This window comes from Tinamus guttatus, unplaced genomic scaffold (assembly GCF_059628265.1).
Source record: "Tinamus guttatus ecotype Peru unplaced genomic scaffold, ASM5962826v1 Tinamus_guttatus_pri_ptg000213l, whole genome shotgun sequence".
Classification (NCBI taxonomy): domain Eukaryota; kingdom Metazoa; phylum Chordata; class Aves; order Tinamiformes; family Tinamidae; genus Tinamus; species Tinamus guttatus.
In genome coordinates, this window is record NW_028288747.1 from 10,149,621 (window position 1) to 10,163,034 (window position 13,414).

A 13,414-nucleotide genomic window follows, 5' to 3' on the forward strand; every position below is an offset into this window, starting at 1 on the left:
AGCAGAAATAATCTAGCTTCTTTCTCAAGTGTTCTTTACAGACATGAGAAAAAAAAACATTTCTTTTTCCTAATAGCTCAATTACTTTCTTGGTTCAAGCCCTTCAAGCCCAAATTTTTAATAAAACATTTATAGGAAAGCTGTTGCAGATATTAGCAATTGTGTTTGCAAATATATCATTTTTTTCTCTTTGATTATATAAAACTATAGTCCAGATTATTTCTGTAGTTATGTACTAGCTCTTAAAATACCAACAAAACATGCCAAAGGCCAGAAACTAAAGATCACATCTTCTGAGTATTACCACAATACACTCAATAGTTAGGCAGTACCAGCTTGTACTCTTGCTGCAGGTGCTGCTCATGGTCAGTGTGTTGCCTTCATGAGGCAGGACACTCTTTAACAAATTCAGTTAGGTCTGAGTAGCAACACATGTATGTGCAAAGCCCTGAGCTACATTTCAAGCTCCACTTTTCCCTAAGGTGCCTCACTACCAATCTGCTCTCTCCTGCTGGTGCTATTAACTGTTGCGGCTCTTACAGTATTTTTTTTTAAGATACTAAAGCTTTTTTTTTTTTTTTTTAAGACACTTGTTTCCTGGCATGACCGCAAAGCATGCATGACACAACAAGGGTTCACTATAGGGTCCCTTCCATTTATCCTCTGCAGCTGCATTTTACAGACTTTGAATCTGTTTCACAACACCTTTTTAGATATGTATAGAAGGAAAGAAAAGGATGTAGGCAGTGCTGACACACGTGAAAGGCATTTTTTGGCAGTTAGCTTGGAATGTGATCAGTTTGCTTTCCTGCTTTTTTATATTATACATGCAAAAAATTGAACTAGTCAAACTATCTGAGTTAATGGAGTACAAACTCATGCATCAACATTCTTGCTTCAATTAAAGAAAAAACAATAGTTCTGTGAAGTTTACACTAATGTGATATCCATTTAGCTAAACTGAGTCAACTAGGTAAGTCCCTGAATAACCTGATCTAATTACACCTGCTCTGAGCAGAGTTAAACCAAATGACCTCCAGAGGCTCCTTCCAACCAAAATTACTCTGTGATTCTATGAGTATTTGGAAAGTAAACCAGAAGATTTTTGAACAGTTTTTCCACATATGCTCATAACTACTTTAATAAGTGAAATAGATTGTTGTTTCTTACCTGCTATACACTTTGGTTAGCAAGTTGTTTATCTGTTTATCCATTTTGTATTTTGAATAATCCTCCAGACCATCCTTCACTGCAATAATTGTGAGAACCACTAACAGAGGTAGCATTGTAATTTCTTTCTGGAAAGCTTCCACCATAGGAACCCAGTTTAAAACCACTAAAAACAGGAAATATAAATTGGCAACTCTGAAACAGAGAACAAACATAGGAGTTAGCTATGCTAGCAGAGAATCGCCCTCAATCCCTCACTCAGTGCTAAATAGAGACTTAAACTGACAATAATTCATCTCTTCCCCACCCTACTTACAATTTAAAAACAAAGTATCTAAAGTTCTGATTTCAGTTTCTAGTGAAAATATATTTATCTGGATAGTTGCTGAATATGCACGATAAGAAGATGCAGAAACAGGTTTTCCTGTGTTTCTAGCCTTCCCATCAGGTCTACATTTGTATCCCAGTGAGGCTATGGTGAACTCTAACTCCCTCAAATTTCCAGGACTTTTAACCTGAATTTTATTATTGCCCTGGAGAGTGCCTTATTTTGAAGAGGACACCATCCTGCTGCCTTCCTATGTAACTTTCCAAGTCAGCAGTCCTCCGAGTAGAAGGAAAATGTAAAAAATGGTCATAGATCAAGAAATGACAAAAGGGGAAGAATATATTTGGAGAAAATGAGCTGAAAACCCTACTTTAGATTGCTCTGTGGCAGTCCTTTAAGAAGAAGGAATACTTCAATGACTCCAATTGTTGAACGGAGAGCAATGACAGAAGCTACGAAGAAAATAATTAGCCTAAGATTGATACTCAAAAGAGTATTTGGCCAAATAACAAGTATTCTCAGAAATGATAGGTAGGTCAGGAAAGAAGAATAATTAAAAAGAATACTCATCTATATATTAACACACATACTAAATGCAAGGATTCCAACTCAGAAGAATTCCACACACAAAATACAACAGCTCATTACCTGTGAAACTGTTCAAATAAATTCCGTGGTATAAAATTCAGTACAGTATACTTAGTAGTCCGTATTCTGTTGCTCATGTACAGCTTTGACACCTTTTCATACTCTTCCTTAAAATGTCCCAAGCAGGGTATCACTGTCCTATGTTTGCCGACGGTTTTTGATGACTGGAAGTACTTGTTGCTTGGACTGGGGCTGTTGCTGCCGTCTCTGCCTTCTGCAGATATCAGCCGCTGCCAACGGTACCGGGCCCAGCGGATGGGATCTGCCATGGTGCCTGAAAGGTTCTGTGACTCAAGCAGTGTCCTCTATCTAAAAAAAGATAAAATAAGGCAAGTTATGAAGTATTTTGTAACAGCATTTTAATCAAAAAGTCAAAGTTACAGTTTTGAAGAAGCCTAGGGAAAAACAATTCACATATTTTGACTTAAAAAAGAACAGACAGTTAATAGCTTGTGTGAGCCTTGGAACTTCTGCTTCAGTGGTCTAGTGGTCTTTACATAAGTTGAATTTATCTGAATTGATTACTCTGTTTAAAATGCATGGTATTTTTGTCTGTGTTTTATGAAAGAAAACAAATCTGACTCCAGTATTTTCTGCTACTGAATCAGACTTGTTAATTTTTTTCCAGTAAAGAGCTTTCACTTTACTATTTACAATACAGAATCACAGAATGGCTGAGGTTGGAAGGGATCTTGGGAGACCATCTAGTCCAACCCCCCTGCTCCAGCAGGGTCACCTAGAACATGTGGCACAAGACTGCATCCAGGCGGATTTGGAAGATCCCCAGAGAAGGAGACTCCACAAGCTCTCAGGGCAGCCTGTGCCAGGGCTCTGTCACCCTCACAGTAAAGAAGTTCTTATACCAATATAGCTTAAATTTGTACCGATTTCTGAGATTGCACATACTAAAGCATGCATCGTAGCAGTATTTTCAGGCTGAGAAATCCAAATGAATGCATCAGGCAGGGTTGTATAATGACTGATAAAACAAGTGATACCAGGCAATTTTACTTAGAAAACTAAGTCTGGGTTAGTCTGGATGCAGCAAGAGAATACACTTTTACTTACACTTTTACATTTTCTATGAGGTGAGGCATTCTTCAATCTTTCCAAAATCCCTATTTAGGCAATAAACTACTCGATTCTTTTTGCAGCTTCCAATAGCCAGTATACTATATGATGGTAATGCCTTACATGAATTTAAGGCTCTTGTAGGTTTTCTAAAGTTTACAGAACTGACAAACCAAACCAGCAGTTAAGAACTGTTTTGGGACTGCAGTATTGCTTCTTGAACCTACCATAAGATTTGTTCACACAAGTGAATTTTGCAAAAAAAAAAAAAAAAAAAAAAAAAACCTATGCTACAAGAATACCTGCCACAACTAGTCTCTCTGGTTTTATATTTCTGCTAAACCCTCAGTTTTGGTAGATGCTTCTGTGTGTCAGGGCGTGCAGCGAATTCCCATCCATCCCTGCATGTCTGAGAGATATGGACTTTGTATCTTAAGAATGATACATTACAGACAATGACAGTTTCGCACTTTATTTGTATTATTTCTCTTCTACTAAAGTCTGAACTGTCTTAAAGCAACCCAGCTTTCCAAAGGAATAACAATGTCCACAAGCTGCACTCCCAAAACACTGAAGCTTCACAGAAGACACCATCTATCCTAACTTATCTGAGTTTCTGGGTCCTTTTCTATCACATTAGCTCTATTTCTACAACAACCATACAATAACACCCTGTGAAAACAGACTGCTCTCCACTTACTTACGCTATAGTGTGGTGAAACAAGCTGCTAATTCTGCAGAGAGCATCACTCTGGAGGAGTCCTGATCAATCGCTGGTGGTCCTTACTAAGCCTGTGAGGCAGCAGCACAGCAAGAGGCGTCCAAGTGCAGCCTCACACAGGCAAGGCATTGCAGGTGAGCGGCACTAAGCAGCCATCAGGGTCCAAAGAATCCTCTTCCTACCGATTCAGAAGAGCCAGGAGAATTCTTGTCAGCTGAGGGAGGAGAGAGAAGTTCCACAGCAATGTTTCTCCTCTAGACTTTCTATTTTCCTAAAGAGAGTTAAGGTCCATAGGTACAAGTGATAACTCCATTTATCAGAACACTCAATATAATCAGAAAAGCACTTTTAAAAGGCACATGAGTCATTCTTTAACAGAATCTCAAAACTATATAAAAATTTTTATAATGAAGGTTGATACACTTTTTGCAAGGAGAGCTCATCCAAGGAGAGCTCATCTTATATTCATTCCAAACTACAGCTTGTCTAAGCCCAAAACCAATTCACCAGTGTACCTACTTCTGGCTGGAGATTACTTTCTTTCCAACTGGTATCTTACCAACTGCATATTCTATAGGAAAATATCAGCACAGTAAAATCCACATATTTGGCAGACCCTATATACAGTAGGCAAGCCCTATGCCAAGTTACACTGAATTCTCCTAATTCTGTAATTATTCCTATGTAAAGGATGTAAAAAATGTAAAGAGAATATCTGTATGGAAAGTCTTTGATTAAAATAAACCATTATGTATAACCCAAAATAATTTCAAGTCCTGTAATAACTTCCAAGTTATATACTTTCCAGATTAGATTTGGCGATTTGGATTTAGATACAGCCATGTGTGTTTTCATAAGCCCAACAAAAATAAGTATCTAATGCAGGTGATTTATGAGACCAGAGGAAGAAGCAAAAGTAAAGAAACTTGCTCTCAAAGTAAACTCCCAGGGCTAAGGAGAATTCAAAGGGTGTATATGGGAATATATTTTGACTGGATTAAAATTATACAGGCAAAATACTCCATGCAACTAAAGCACCTTTAAGAAATTAAGAAAAATGTTACCAGTAACATGCAAATAAAGATGAGAAAAGAGAATAGGAAAAAGCAGAACAGAGAACCTGACAAATTCCAGAACCACCTGAACTCGGGTAGTTAACTCTCTCTGGCTTTCACAATTTGACAGCCCTTGTAGCTCATGGTACTTACACACACACACACACAGTGATCTTGCTTAAAGCAACAACAACTAAAAGGATATTTTAAAGCGACAGCAGGCTGGGTCGGTATTTCTTACCGCTGGATCAGGAACCACAGGTTTAAACTGCACGTGCGGCGCTGCCGAAGGGCACCCGCCCCTCACTGCACACGCACGTCCCCGCTCCCCACGCAGCCCCAGAACCGCCGTCCCTCCCTGCCTCATCCTCCCCCGGGGAGGCAGAGCAGCTTCCCGAGGCTGCTCCCAGCAAGGATCCTGCGGCTCAGCTGCACACAGTGCCTGTTTCGTCCAGGATCTCCTGCGCCTCACCATAGTGCATTTTAAGGGAACCCCTAAGGTGATGATGTGCACAAAAGGTAACTAAAACATCACCATTTCCTGGCCACACTGGAAATGCTGTTAGGAGAAATAAGTAACTCTCCACGGTTAAAAGGGAGAACAGGACAATAAAAGTGGCAAAAAAAAATCAAGATCTGCCACTCTTTCACAATACTCTCTGACTCACCTGCTTTTACATATGATTTTTTAAATTATTTGCATCTCCATTTTAAAGTGTGACTTACAAGGCTCTGAACTCCAAAAATCTCTTTTGCATTTCTTTGATTGTTTTCTTCTTCTTCCCCACTGAAGTGGGAACACAAAGCGAAAAGCACCTTCTCCCTTGTTACTTAGATGGAGGTGGAAAGGAGATTCCTCAACTTCAGGTTAGACATCGAGAAGGATGAGGTTGCTGAAGATGAAACAAAAGTAAAGCTTTAAATAGTTTTTATTTTAAAACGTTTTTTGAATCTCCTAAACTGTGGTGTGATTTTTCACCATTCCAACTCGAATTTGAAGCAATAATGTAAAAATATTTCTTTAAGTACTGGCAAAAGACCCCGACCCCAAAGGGCGGTTGGTTACTTTTAAAGATATGTGAGGGAGAGCACTTGACTCTGAAAGAGTATTAAAAAATGAATTGCATGATTAAAAAATTCCATAGAAAAGCTTGAATGTGCTTGAAAACAGGAAACCTAAGTGATCAGATTATAAATTGGAGGAAATGCCACAGCACCCGGGTTCTGCTGTCATTCCCACTATGCAATCACAGAGCACTACCCAACATTGCTAAAAAAATACTCTTTTAGAATTATCTGTTGTTTTTCTTACATGCCAAAAGGCAAGTTTTTGTAGCAAATGCACCGATGTCACATGATTATGATGAAATATAGAAGGGCAAAAATTAGCTTCTCTTTTCCCACCATTTGCCTTCCTCTGTAAACTTCTCCACTTCCAGTTCTGTGAAGTTTCAGTTTCACATCTGCTTCCAGGCCTTTGCTCCAAGCTTTCCCACAGGAAGAATGCACGGAGACCGTGGATTCCTGAGTTCCAATTATATCACTGCCTTTGGCAAGTCACTGACCTCTCCTGTACCAGATTCTTTTCTGGAGACTACCTAGATAATTTAACCAGTATTTGCAGTGCTTTGGAACTGTACCTTACTATTAACATTGTTATTGTTTGCTTGCATGTCATATGAAGTACCCTGCCATTTACCATGGCTTCTCTTGACCACTTCTTCCTTTTTCCCGCCAAGATCATTCTCCTGCTGTGATCCCCAAAGAATTAGCCCTCATCCTTCTTTCAGAAAATTATTTGGTAAATGTACCCAATAAATGACATTTTAACCATGCTGTTGCCCAGACCTTTGGCCCATGCATGTATACAGTGCTTGTTTCTATCCTGCTCAGGCACAGGTTTTGGACATCACACATAGGAGGCTGCTTGTGTCCTCTGGGGCTGTTTCCAGTTATCAATTCTTGACAGATGGAAATGCAATAAACGAAACTGCATTATCTTTCGTGGGGTCTGAGGTTCTGGGGTGACCAAGGAGAACAAAAAATGCTAACCCAGAAGGAGCCCACACTACACAAAAAGCTATGGACAAGCGAATTGGCATTTATTCATACAAAGCCCCACTTAAACCTCTTACTTAGCCAGTGTAACTGCACAGGCCAACTAGCTCTTGTGTCACCACTTTACAATCTTGGTATGCTGTTGAAATTGTGCAGGCTCAATGTTAAAAATGCCTTCTAATCAGCTGTGAAAATGCAGAAGCTATTAGATATCTGATAAGCTTAAAGAACTCGCAGCCTAACGATTAATTTGCATTCTGAAAAGCAGAGTTCTCCTGAGGTTTACTGCTTTCTGTGCAGCACACACTGCCACAGGGCTGTAACAAGTCCTTGCAAGCTGACCTGCAATCTGCACAGAGCCACCTTAACTTGCCAGACAGATCTGAGTTAAGAGGCTTATGCTGCCAATTTATGGGGCAAAGAGCCAACAACCTGCAGGAATCAAAATTTCAATTCTGAGAGGAATATGTGGTTGCTTCCAAGTCAGACATTCACATGTCCATAAAGAGAATGCTAAATAGTCGGATTAAGATCAGAAGGCAGAGGTGACCAAGGAAAGTGCAAGGCTATGGCAATATCATGCCACACAATCCTACCTACAAAGTCCGATTTAGCACACGGGACACTGAAAGCCAGCGAGCCTTGAAACATCTTACTGTGACAAGTGACTTTTCTTAGTTGTGAGGAAGTTAAACCAGTCATCAGGAGCTCCTCGCAACTGAAACAACATCAGCAAGGGACATTAAAACGCAGGAAGTGCCAAGGCCCTAACACAAGGTCAAGACAAGGTAACTGGATGGCAAAATGTACGTGCAGTCGTGCCAGCTAATGTGCTACTGTGTGGGAGCAGCACGTACAAGTATAAACAATCTCCTCCATACGGGTGAAGTTACTTAGAATGCTAATCAGATTCGGTACCTACGCAACCAGCTGAATCACGTACTACCCAATTCTAGGTTTAAAATTCAGAGCTGAATCATGTAGCACTGTTACAGGCAAAGAATTTCAAAATGAAACTGAATGACTCCTGGAAAGCTGTGGTGTGTGCAAACCTTTCACACCCTCTTGTCCCTCCTGCTTCATCAGCAGTTCTCTCCTCTGTATCTGTTCTCATTGCATCTCAAAACTGCAAAACAAAATCTTTCAGAGAAGGGTTTTGAAAAGAAAATTGCACTCTTTTGTATCTGCCTTTTCTCACAAGTGTATCTTTAGCTGATTGTCATGCAGCATATAATCACTGCAGACATTTCCATAGGAATAAAAAACAAGCTGTATGTTTCACAGTAAGACTAAGGTGTGTGGTATGTTAGAAAAGTCATACTAGTGTTCATGTGATACAAAGGGATTAAACTATGCTGACCATACTGCTGGTTTTTAAGTTCACTGATCTCTTTAAGGGGTAAAAACTCTGTTGTGCAGACGAGACCAAAAGTTACTCATCCAAATACATGCAGGCAGTGTCTGTTATAGCAAGAAACTGTACCTGAGTTCATAAAATCCTAAGTTAGGTCTCTGACCAGCAATGTGTGCTAATCTTTTACCTTCCACGACCTCAGCAGCTCTTCGGCAGTTCTAGTCATTCTCAAGGCACCCAGACAGGTTTTCAGCTCCAACATTTGACGGTTTTTTAAAAGCGTTTGGGGAAGGGCCTTATTCTTGTGGTTACAAAGTGCACAACTTCCAACCTGGAAAATCTTCTGCAGTGCACTTTCAATGAATATTAGGTTTGGCTATATTTATGAAAGACCTTCTGGTTTTAAATAGATTTTTCAGTCAAGAGTGAAAGTCAGAGAAGTCCATGACACAGTTGTGGGCTTAATGCGAGCTAGTTAAATCTAGACACTAACAGCAGCGAAGCCACAAGAGTACTGATAGCTGTGAAGGACTCCAAGCACTTAAGCAGACTTCATAGTTCATGTCAAGGCCTGTAACAGTGCAGCTTCCCTGCTTTTTGGCCAACTGTATTAAACCTACCTCAAGCCTACTGCAACCAAATGTACCAAAAGCGTATGTCAAATAGGAGCACCTTACGTACAAGCATTCCTTCTTTTAAGAAGATGAAATAACAGCTCCAGGAGTTGTGATGTGCTCATGTACTTCAAAGGGATGCTAATGCTACAGCTGACAGCACCTTAACTGTCAGTGCTAATTATTTCCCTGATGTTCAGTTTCAGGGCATGTCTGTTGTGTTGAGTTAGGGTATTTGTGTTATATGTCCAGCAACTGCTGTGCATAAGGACAGTTCCTACTTTCTATTAGTAAAGCATCTTCCATATACACTGTCTGGCTGCAAAGGACAGTTTAAAAAAACCCTCGCTGTTCATCAGGTTTGGCTATTGGCAGCATGCTGCTTCCTAGGCATTTTAAGATCAAGGTGTGCAATGGTAAGACCCTTCAGAAAGGCAGTTCTGAGGATCAGAGTCAACTAAGGAGCTCTCTGTTTCAGACTCATGAGACTTTGTGTCAGTTCTATTCATTTTGATATCACTGCTTCCCTACTTGCCTCTCCTTTCATTTTCTTTTGGCTTCTCCTTCACCAGCACTGTTTGTTATATTTAGTTCTAAAATTAGCCTCAGATCATGCAGACTTCACTCAATGACACTCACATGACACTACTTTCAACCATTATATGTCCAAGATGGGAGCTATACGTTGACTTTGAACATGCAAATATACTTTTATTTCATTAATGTGACAGCAAGAAGTTAATCCAGTTTTACATATGTATTAAGCAGCCAGTCAGCATATATCGATAGTTCTTGGGTTTATAGGAGCTAGATGGGGCTTTTCATAGTCAAAACAGAAACCACAACTAGGAGCGATAGCAGATAAGCCACAACACCGTTCAACAGGGTACAAGGCAGCAGAGTACATAATTTTCCAACACTGCCGTGAATTTCTGACAATCCTGGCTCTTCTGTTACATCAGGAATACAATCAGACATTTGTCATGGAACAGTAACACTTGTCTGCTGCTCGAGGATATTTTTAACAGGATTAACCTGTGAATCCACTTTAACCACTACAAAGCTACTGCAGCACTGTAAAGCATGCCTCCTGAGAGGCTAATTTCCTACAGCAACTAACAGCTCAACTGTTAGATGTGTAGCTTTAGACGTCTTATTATTAAAAATGAAGCCAAAAGACGAGGAGCCTAAAGCAGAATGCAGAGGTTACGAAGGCCCAAACTGTGATGCCCACAACTTCAACAACATGACTGAATGGACCTAACAGCTGATGCTAAAAGGAGTAGGTCCCGCTCTTGGCAATCCTGAACTTGCACTAAAGCCATTTTAAAATTCCCTCATCCGGAAGACCTCTTGCTAACCAAACAACAACAGAATTACTACCCGTATGCCTGTTCCAGCTTACAGCTGTAAAAGTACTTGAAATGGCACAGTGAGGTGTGACAGGAAGGCTGGATTTGAGTGTGATTTTTGAGTAGGTGCTGATTTCGGCCCAATTTAATTGGGAGATCAGCTATGGACCTAGCCTTTGAAATCCAGAGCATCCACAGTAGTGGTGATTAACAGAGTGTGATCTTTGTCTGCTTTCCCTGGCTTTTGCTCCTGTAAGAAGTATCTATCCACAGGCTGACTGTAAAGATTCAGCTAAAAACAATGTATTGGCACCAGTTTCGGAGGGCACGCTAAGTTTTTAAGAGAATTAAAATCTTGTCTCTCTTTCATATGCCTCACGTTGAGGAACTCGCTTTGTGCCTCTCTGCTGCAACCCGTCCTCTATGAAAACATGGATAACGACACTGTCACCTCACAGTGATCATGGAAGGACAAATATCTTTTTAAATGAGAGGCTTCTCAATAGTGCTGACGTGAGTATCTTTTAAGTATTATTTTAGCATGAAAAGAGTAGTAACAGTAATATGAATGTACTTACGTTCTCCTTCAGCAGCTGCTCTTCTGACAGAGCAGGCATTTCCCTCTCGGGACTCTGGTTTTCCTTTCACACCCTTGAGAACATCTCCTCACTCCCACGCCTGGTAGTTGCTCCTGGGGCCCAATCCTGTCCACACCGCATCCCACTGCACCGTCCCTGAGCCCTAGGGGTTTCGGGGTGAGTTTATGCACACCTCGCTCCACCTCCTCGCCACAAACACGTGCTTCCTGTACGCTGCACAAGAGCTAACACCCTTCCCCTCCACCGCTGCCATGAGTTGTTAAAATATCCCATGCAAAAGGGGTTGCAACCTTTGTACCTTTCTTTTCTTGTTGTTCCAGTGAGCTTCCAAGGAGCCCCAGATGAGATTAACACAAACAAGGATGCAACAGGGATGTCCCCAGGCACGTTTATGCCACAAAGCAGCACCAAGCCACGGTTCCCCTCTGCACACTCAGGCTTGCACAGCGCTCGGTGCTGATGGTGACACCGCGCGGGTGCCAGGACGGGGCCAAAGGAGAGGCGACCAGGCCTTGACACACCGGGCCTCACGCCTCCGAGGTGTCCACCAGGGCCAGGCAGCAGCGAAACCCTGCAAACCATTCCCACCCCCGGGATAACTAGGGCAAACTCTGTGTGTTGGGGGTGGCCTGGGCGCGCTGTGCTTTTGTTCGGAGTAAGCAGCGTGCTCCAGACCCGGGGGCTGCGCGGCGGCTCCCTCCCGCCAAGGCTCCCCGCGCAGCGCCTCGCAGGGCGCCTCCGAGGCCGGGCCTCCCTGCGGGCCTCGCCTCGTGCCCCGGCGACCCCGCTGCGCTCGGGGCGGCGCCCGGCCCCGCCGCTCCGGCCCCGCCGCTCCGGGCCCGCTTCCCCCCGGCCCCGCCGCCGCGGCCCGTGCGGGGCGGGCGAACGCGCGGCCGCCCCCGGCCCCGCCGCCGCGCGCACGGACCGGCCCGCGGGCTTACCCGGCGCCCCGCGCACATCGCGCCGCTCCCGCTCCGCCGCTGCCTCCGCCTCCCGCTCCGCCCCGGCCCGTCCCGCCGCGGCCGCCCGGCCCCCGCGGCGAGCCTGAGCCCGCCCGCGCCGCCGCCGCTCCCGCCCCGGCTCCCCTGTCCGCCCGCCCCGCCGCGGGCGCGCAGCTCGGAGGCAGCGTTTCCCAAGGGGAAAATGAAAGGGAGCCACCTCGCACGGTGCCCGTCCGGGGCTCAGGGGTTATGTAGAGGCGGCAGGGCCCGAAGCCCCCGAGGGCTGCCAGGGAAGCAATGCTCTTGGTCGCTGCTAGCACTGGAGGCAGCTGGGTGTCTTCATCAAACATCAGGGCTTCCAGCCTCCGTGCCAGCCAAGGTGAGCAAATGGGGCCTCTCATTTTCAGAGGAGCAAGCCTCTGGCTGTCGGGAAGCCCTAGTTATCTTAAACAAACCTCAGGCTTATTCCTGGCACCAGGAACCAGTGTGTTCATTCTCATCAGCAGTTCCTGAAGGCCAACCACATCCTTCTTGCTCTGATCCTCATGGGCTGCTCTTGGATGCGGTCCCATTACAAGGCCTTTCACACAAAAAGTGAAGGCATGCTAGTTGCAAACCCTTTTGTCCATATGGAAATGGAGAGGGGTTTCCAGCACTTCTCTGATACCACCATGAATTCCTAGCAGAGGCTGAGGAGGGCTTTGCTGGGCAGTGGTTGCTCATGTGCTCCCTGCCGTGTGTGCAGGGGTGGTTTTCCTATGTTCTTTTTGGACATTCTGGCTCCCCAACCATGTGCACCTGGCAGCCTGCTCCTTCAACTGCCCTTGTGCCTTGTCTTGATGAGGCTGCACTGCTGTGCCAGGCAAAGATGCCTGACTAAGCCATGTGGGAGCCAGCTTGGCTTCCAGAAGGAGCATAGCCACCTTGGTGCAGCCCTCTGTGCCATTTGATGAGATTTGGCAAAGCAGGGTGTATGAATCTGAGGTCTGCGAGGTAGGTCTGGTAGGTTGGTGAGAAGCTTTATTGGTCTTCCACCTACCAGCCCTAGCCTTTACATGTGCATGTTTTTGTTTTCATCCTGCAGGTGTTGCACAGTGGTACAAATGGTGTTGGTCCCACAGCCTAAACTCAGTTTGTACTGTCTTCTCCCTGTAGTTGTATGGAAGACTATCTGCAAAGAGAGATGAGGGCAACAGAGATAGCTGGTAGGTTCTCATTGATAACTCTTCTGTGTGGAGGGAATATCATTTACTGTCATCCACACTGATACATCTCTTATTTCCGGTGGAGTCTGCAGGCATCTCTTGCATTGATTCCTGAGCCCCTACATGAAGAGAGCAAACTATAGATACGTAAGAGCTCTTGATGTCTCTAGCACAGTTGGGCAGCTCATTGGCCCTCTGTGGTTTTCAGAATCTCTATCTGTTCATGGTTGCAATAACTGCAGGCACAAGCATGGAGACCTCATCCACCTGTGGTCCTGTTGGCACTGGTTGGGACACA

General features: G+C 43.8%; 1 protein-coding gene across 1 annotated transcript in view; it reads right to left on the bottom strand.

The window, feature by feature from the left end:
• The window catches only part of ATP10D (ATPase phospholipid transporting 10D (putative)), a 33,539-nt gene extending 31,089 nt beyond the window's left edge, over positions 1–2,450 (bottom strand). The window contains exons 1-2 of the mRNA XM_010227342.2: positions 2,147–2,450; positions 1,171–1,365 (exon numbers count right to left, since the gene is read on the bottom strand). Of these exons, the coding sequence (XP_010225644.2) occupies positions 1,171–1,365; positions 2,147–2,415 (464 nt within the window). The 5' untranslated portion in view covers positions 2,416–2,450. The remainder of the gene's footprint in view (positions 1–1,170; positions 1,366–2,146) is intronic.
• Between the last annotated feature and the right edge of the window lie 10,964 nt (positions 2,451–13,414).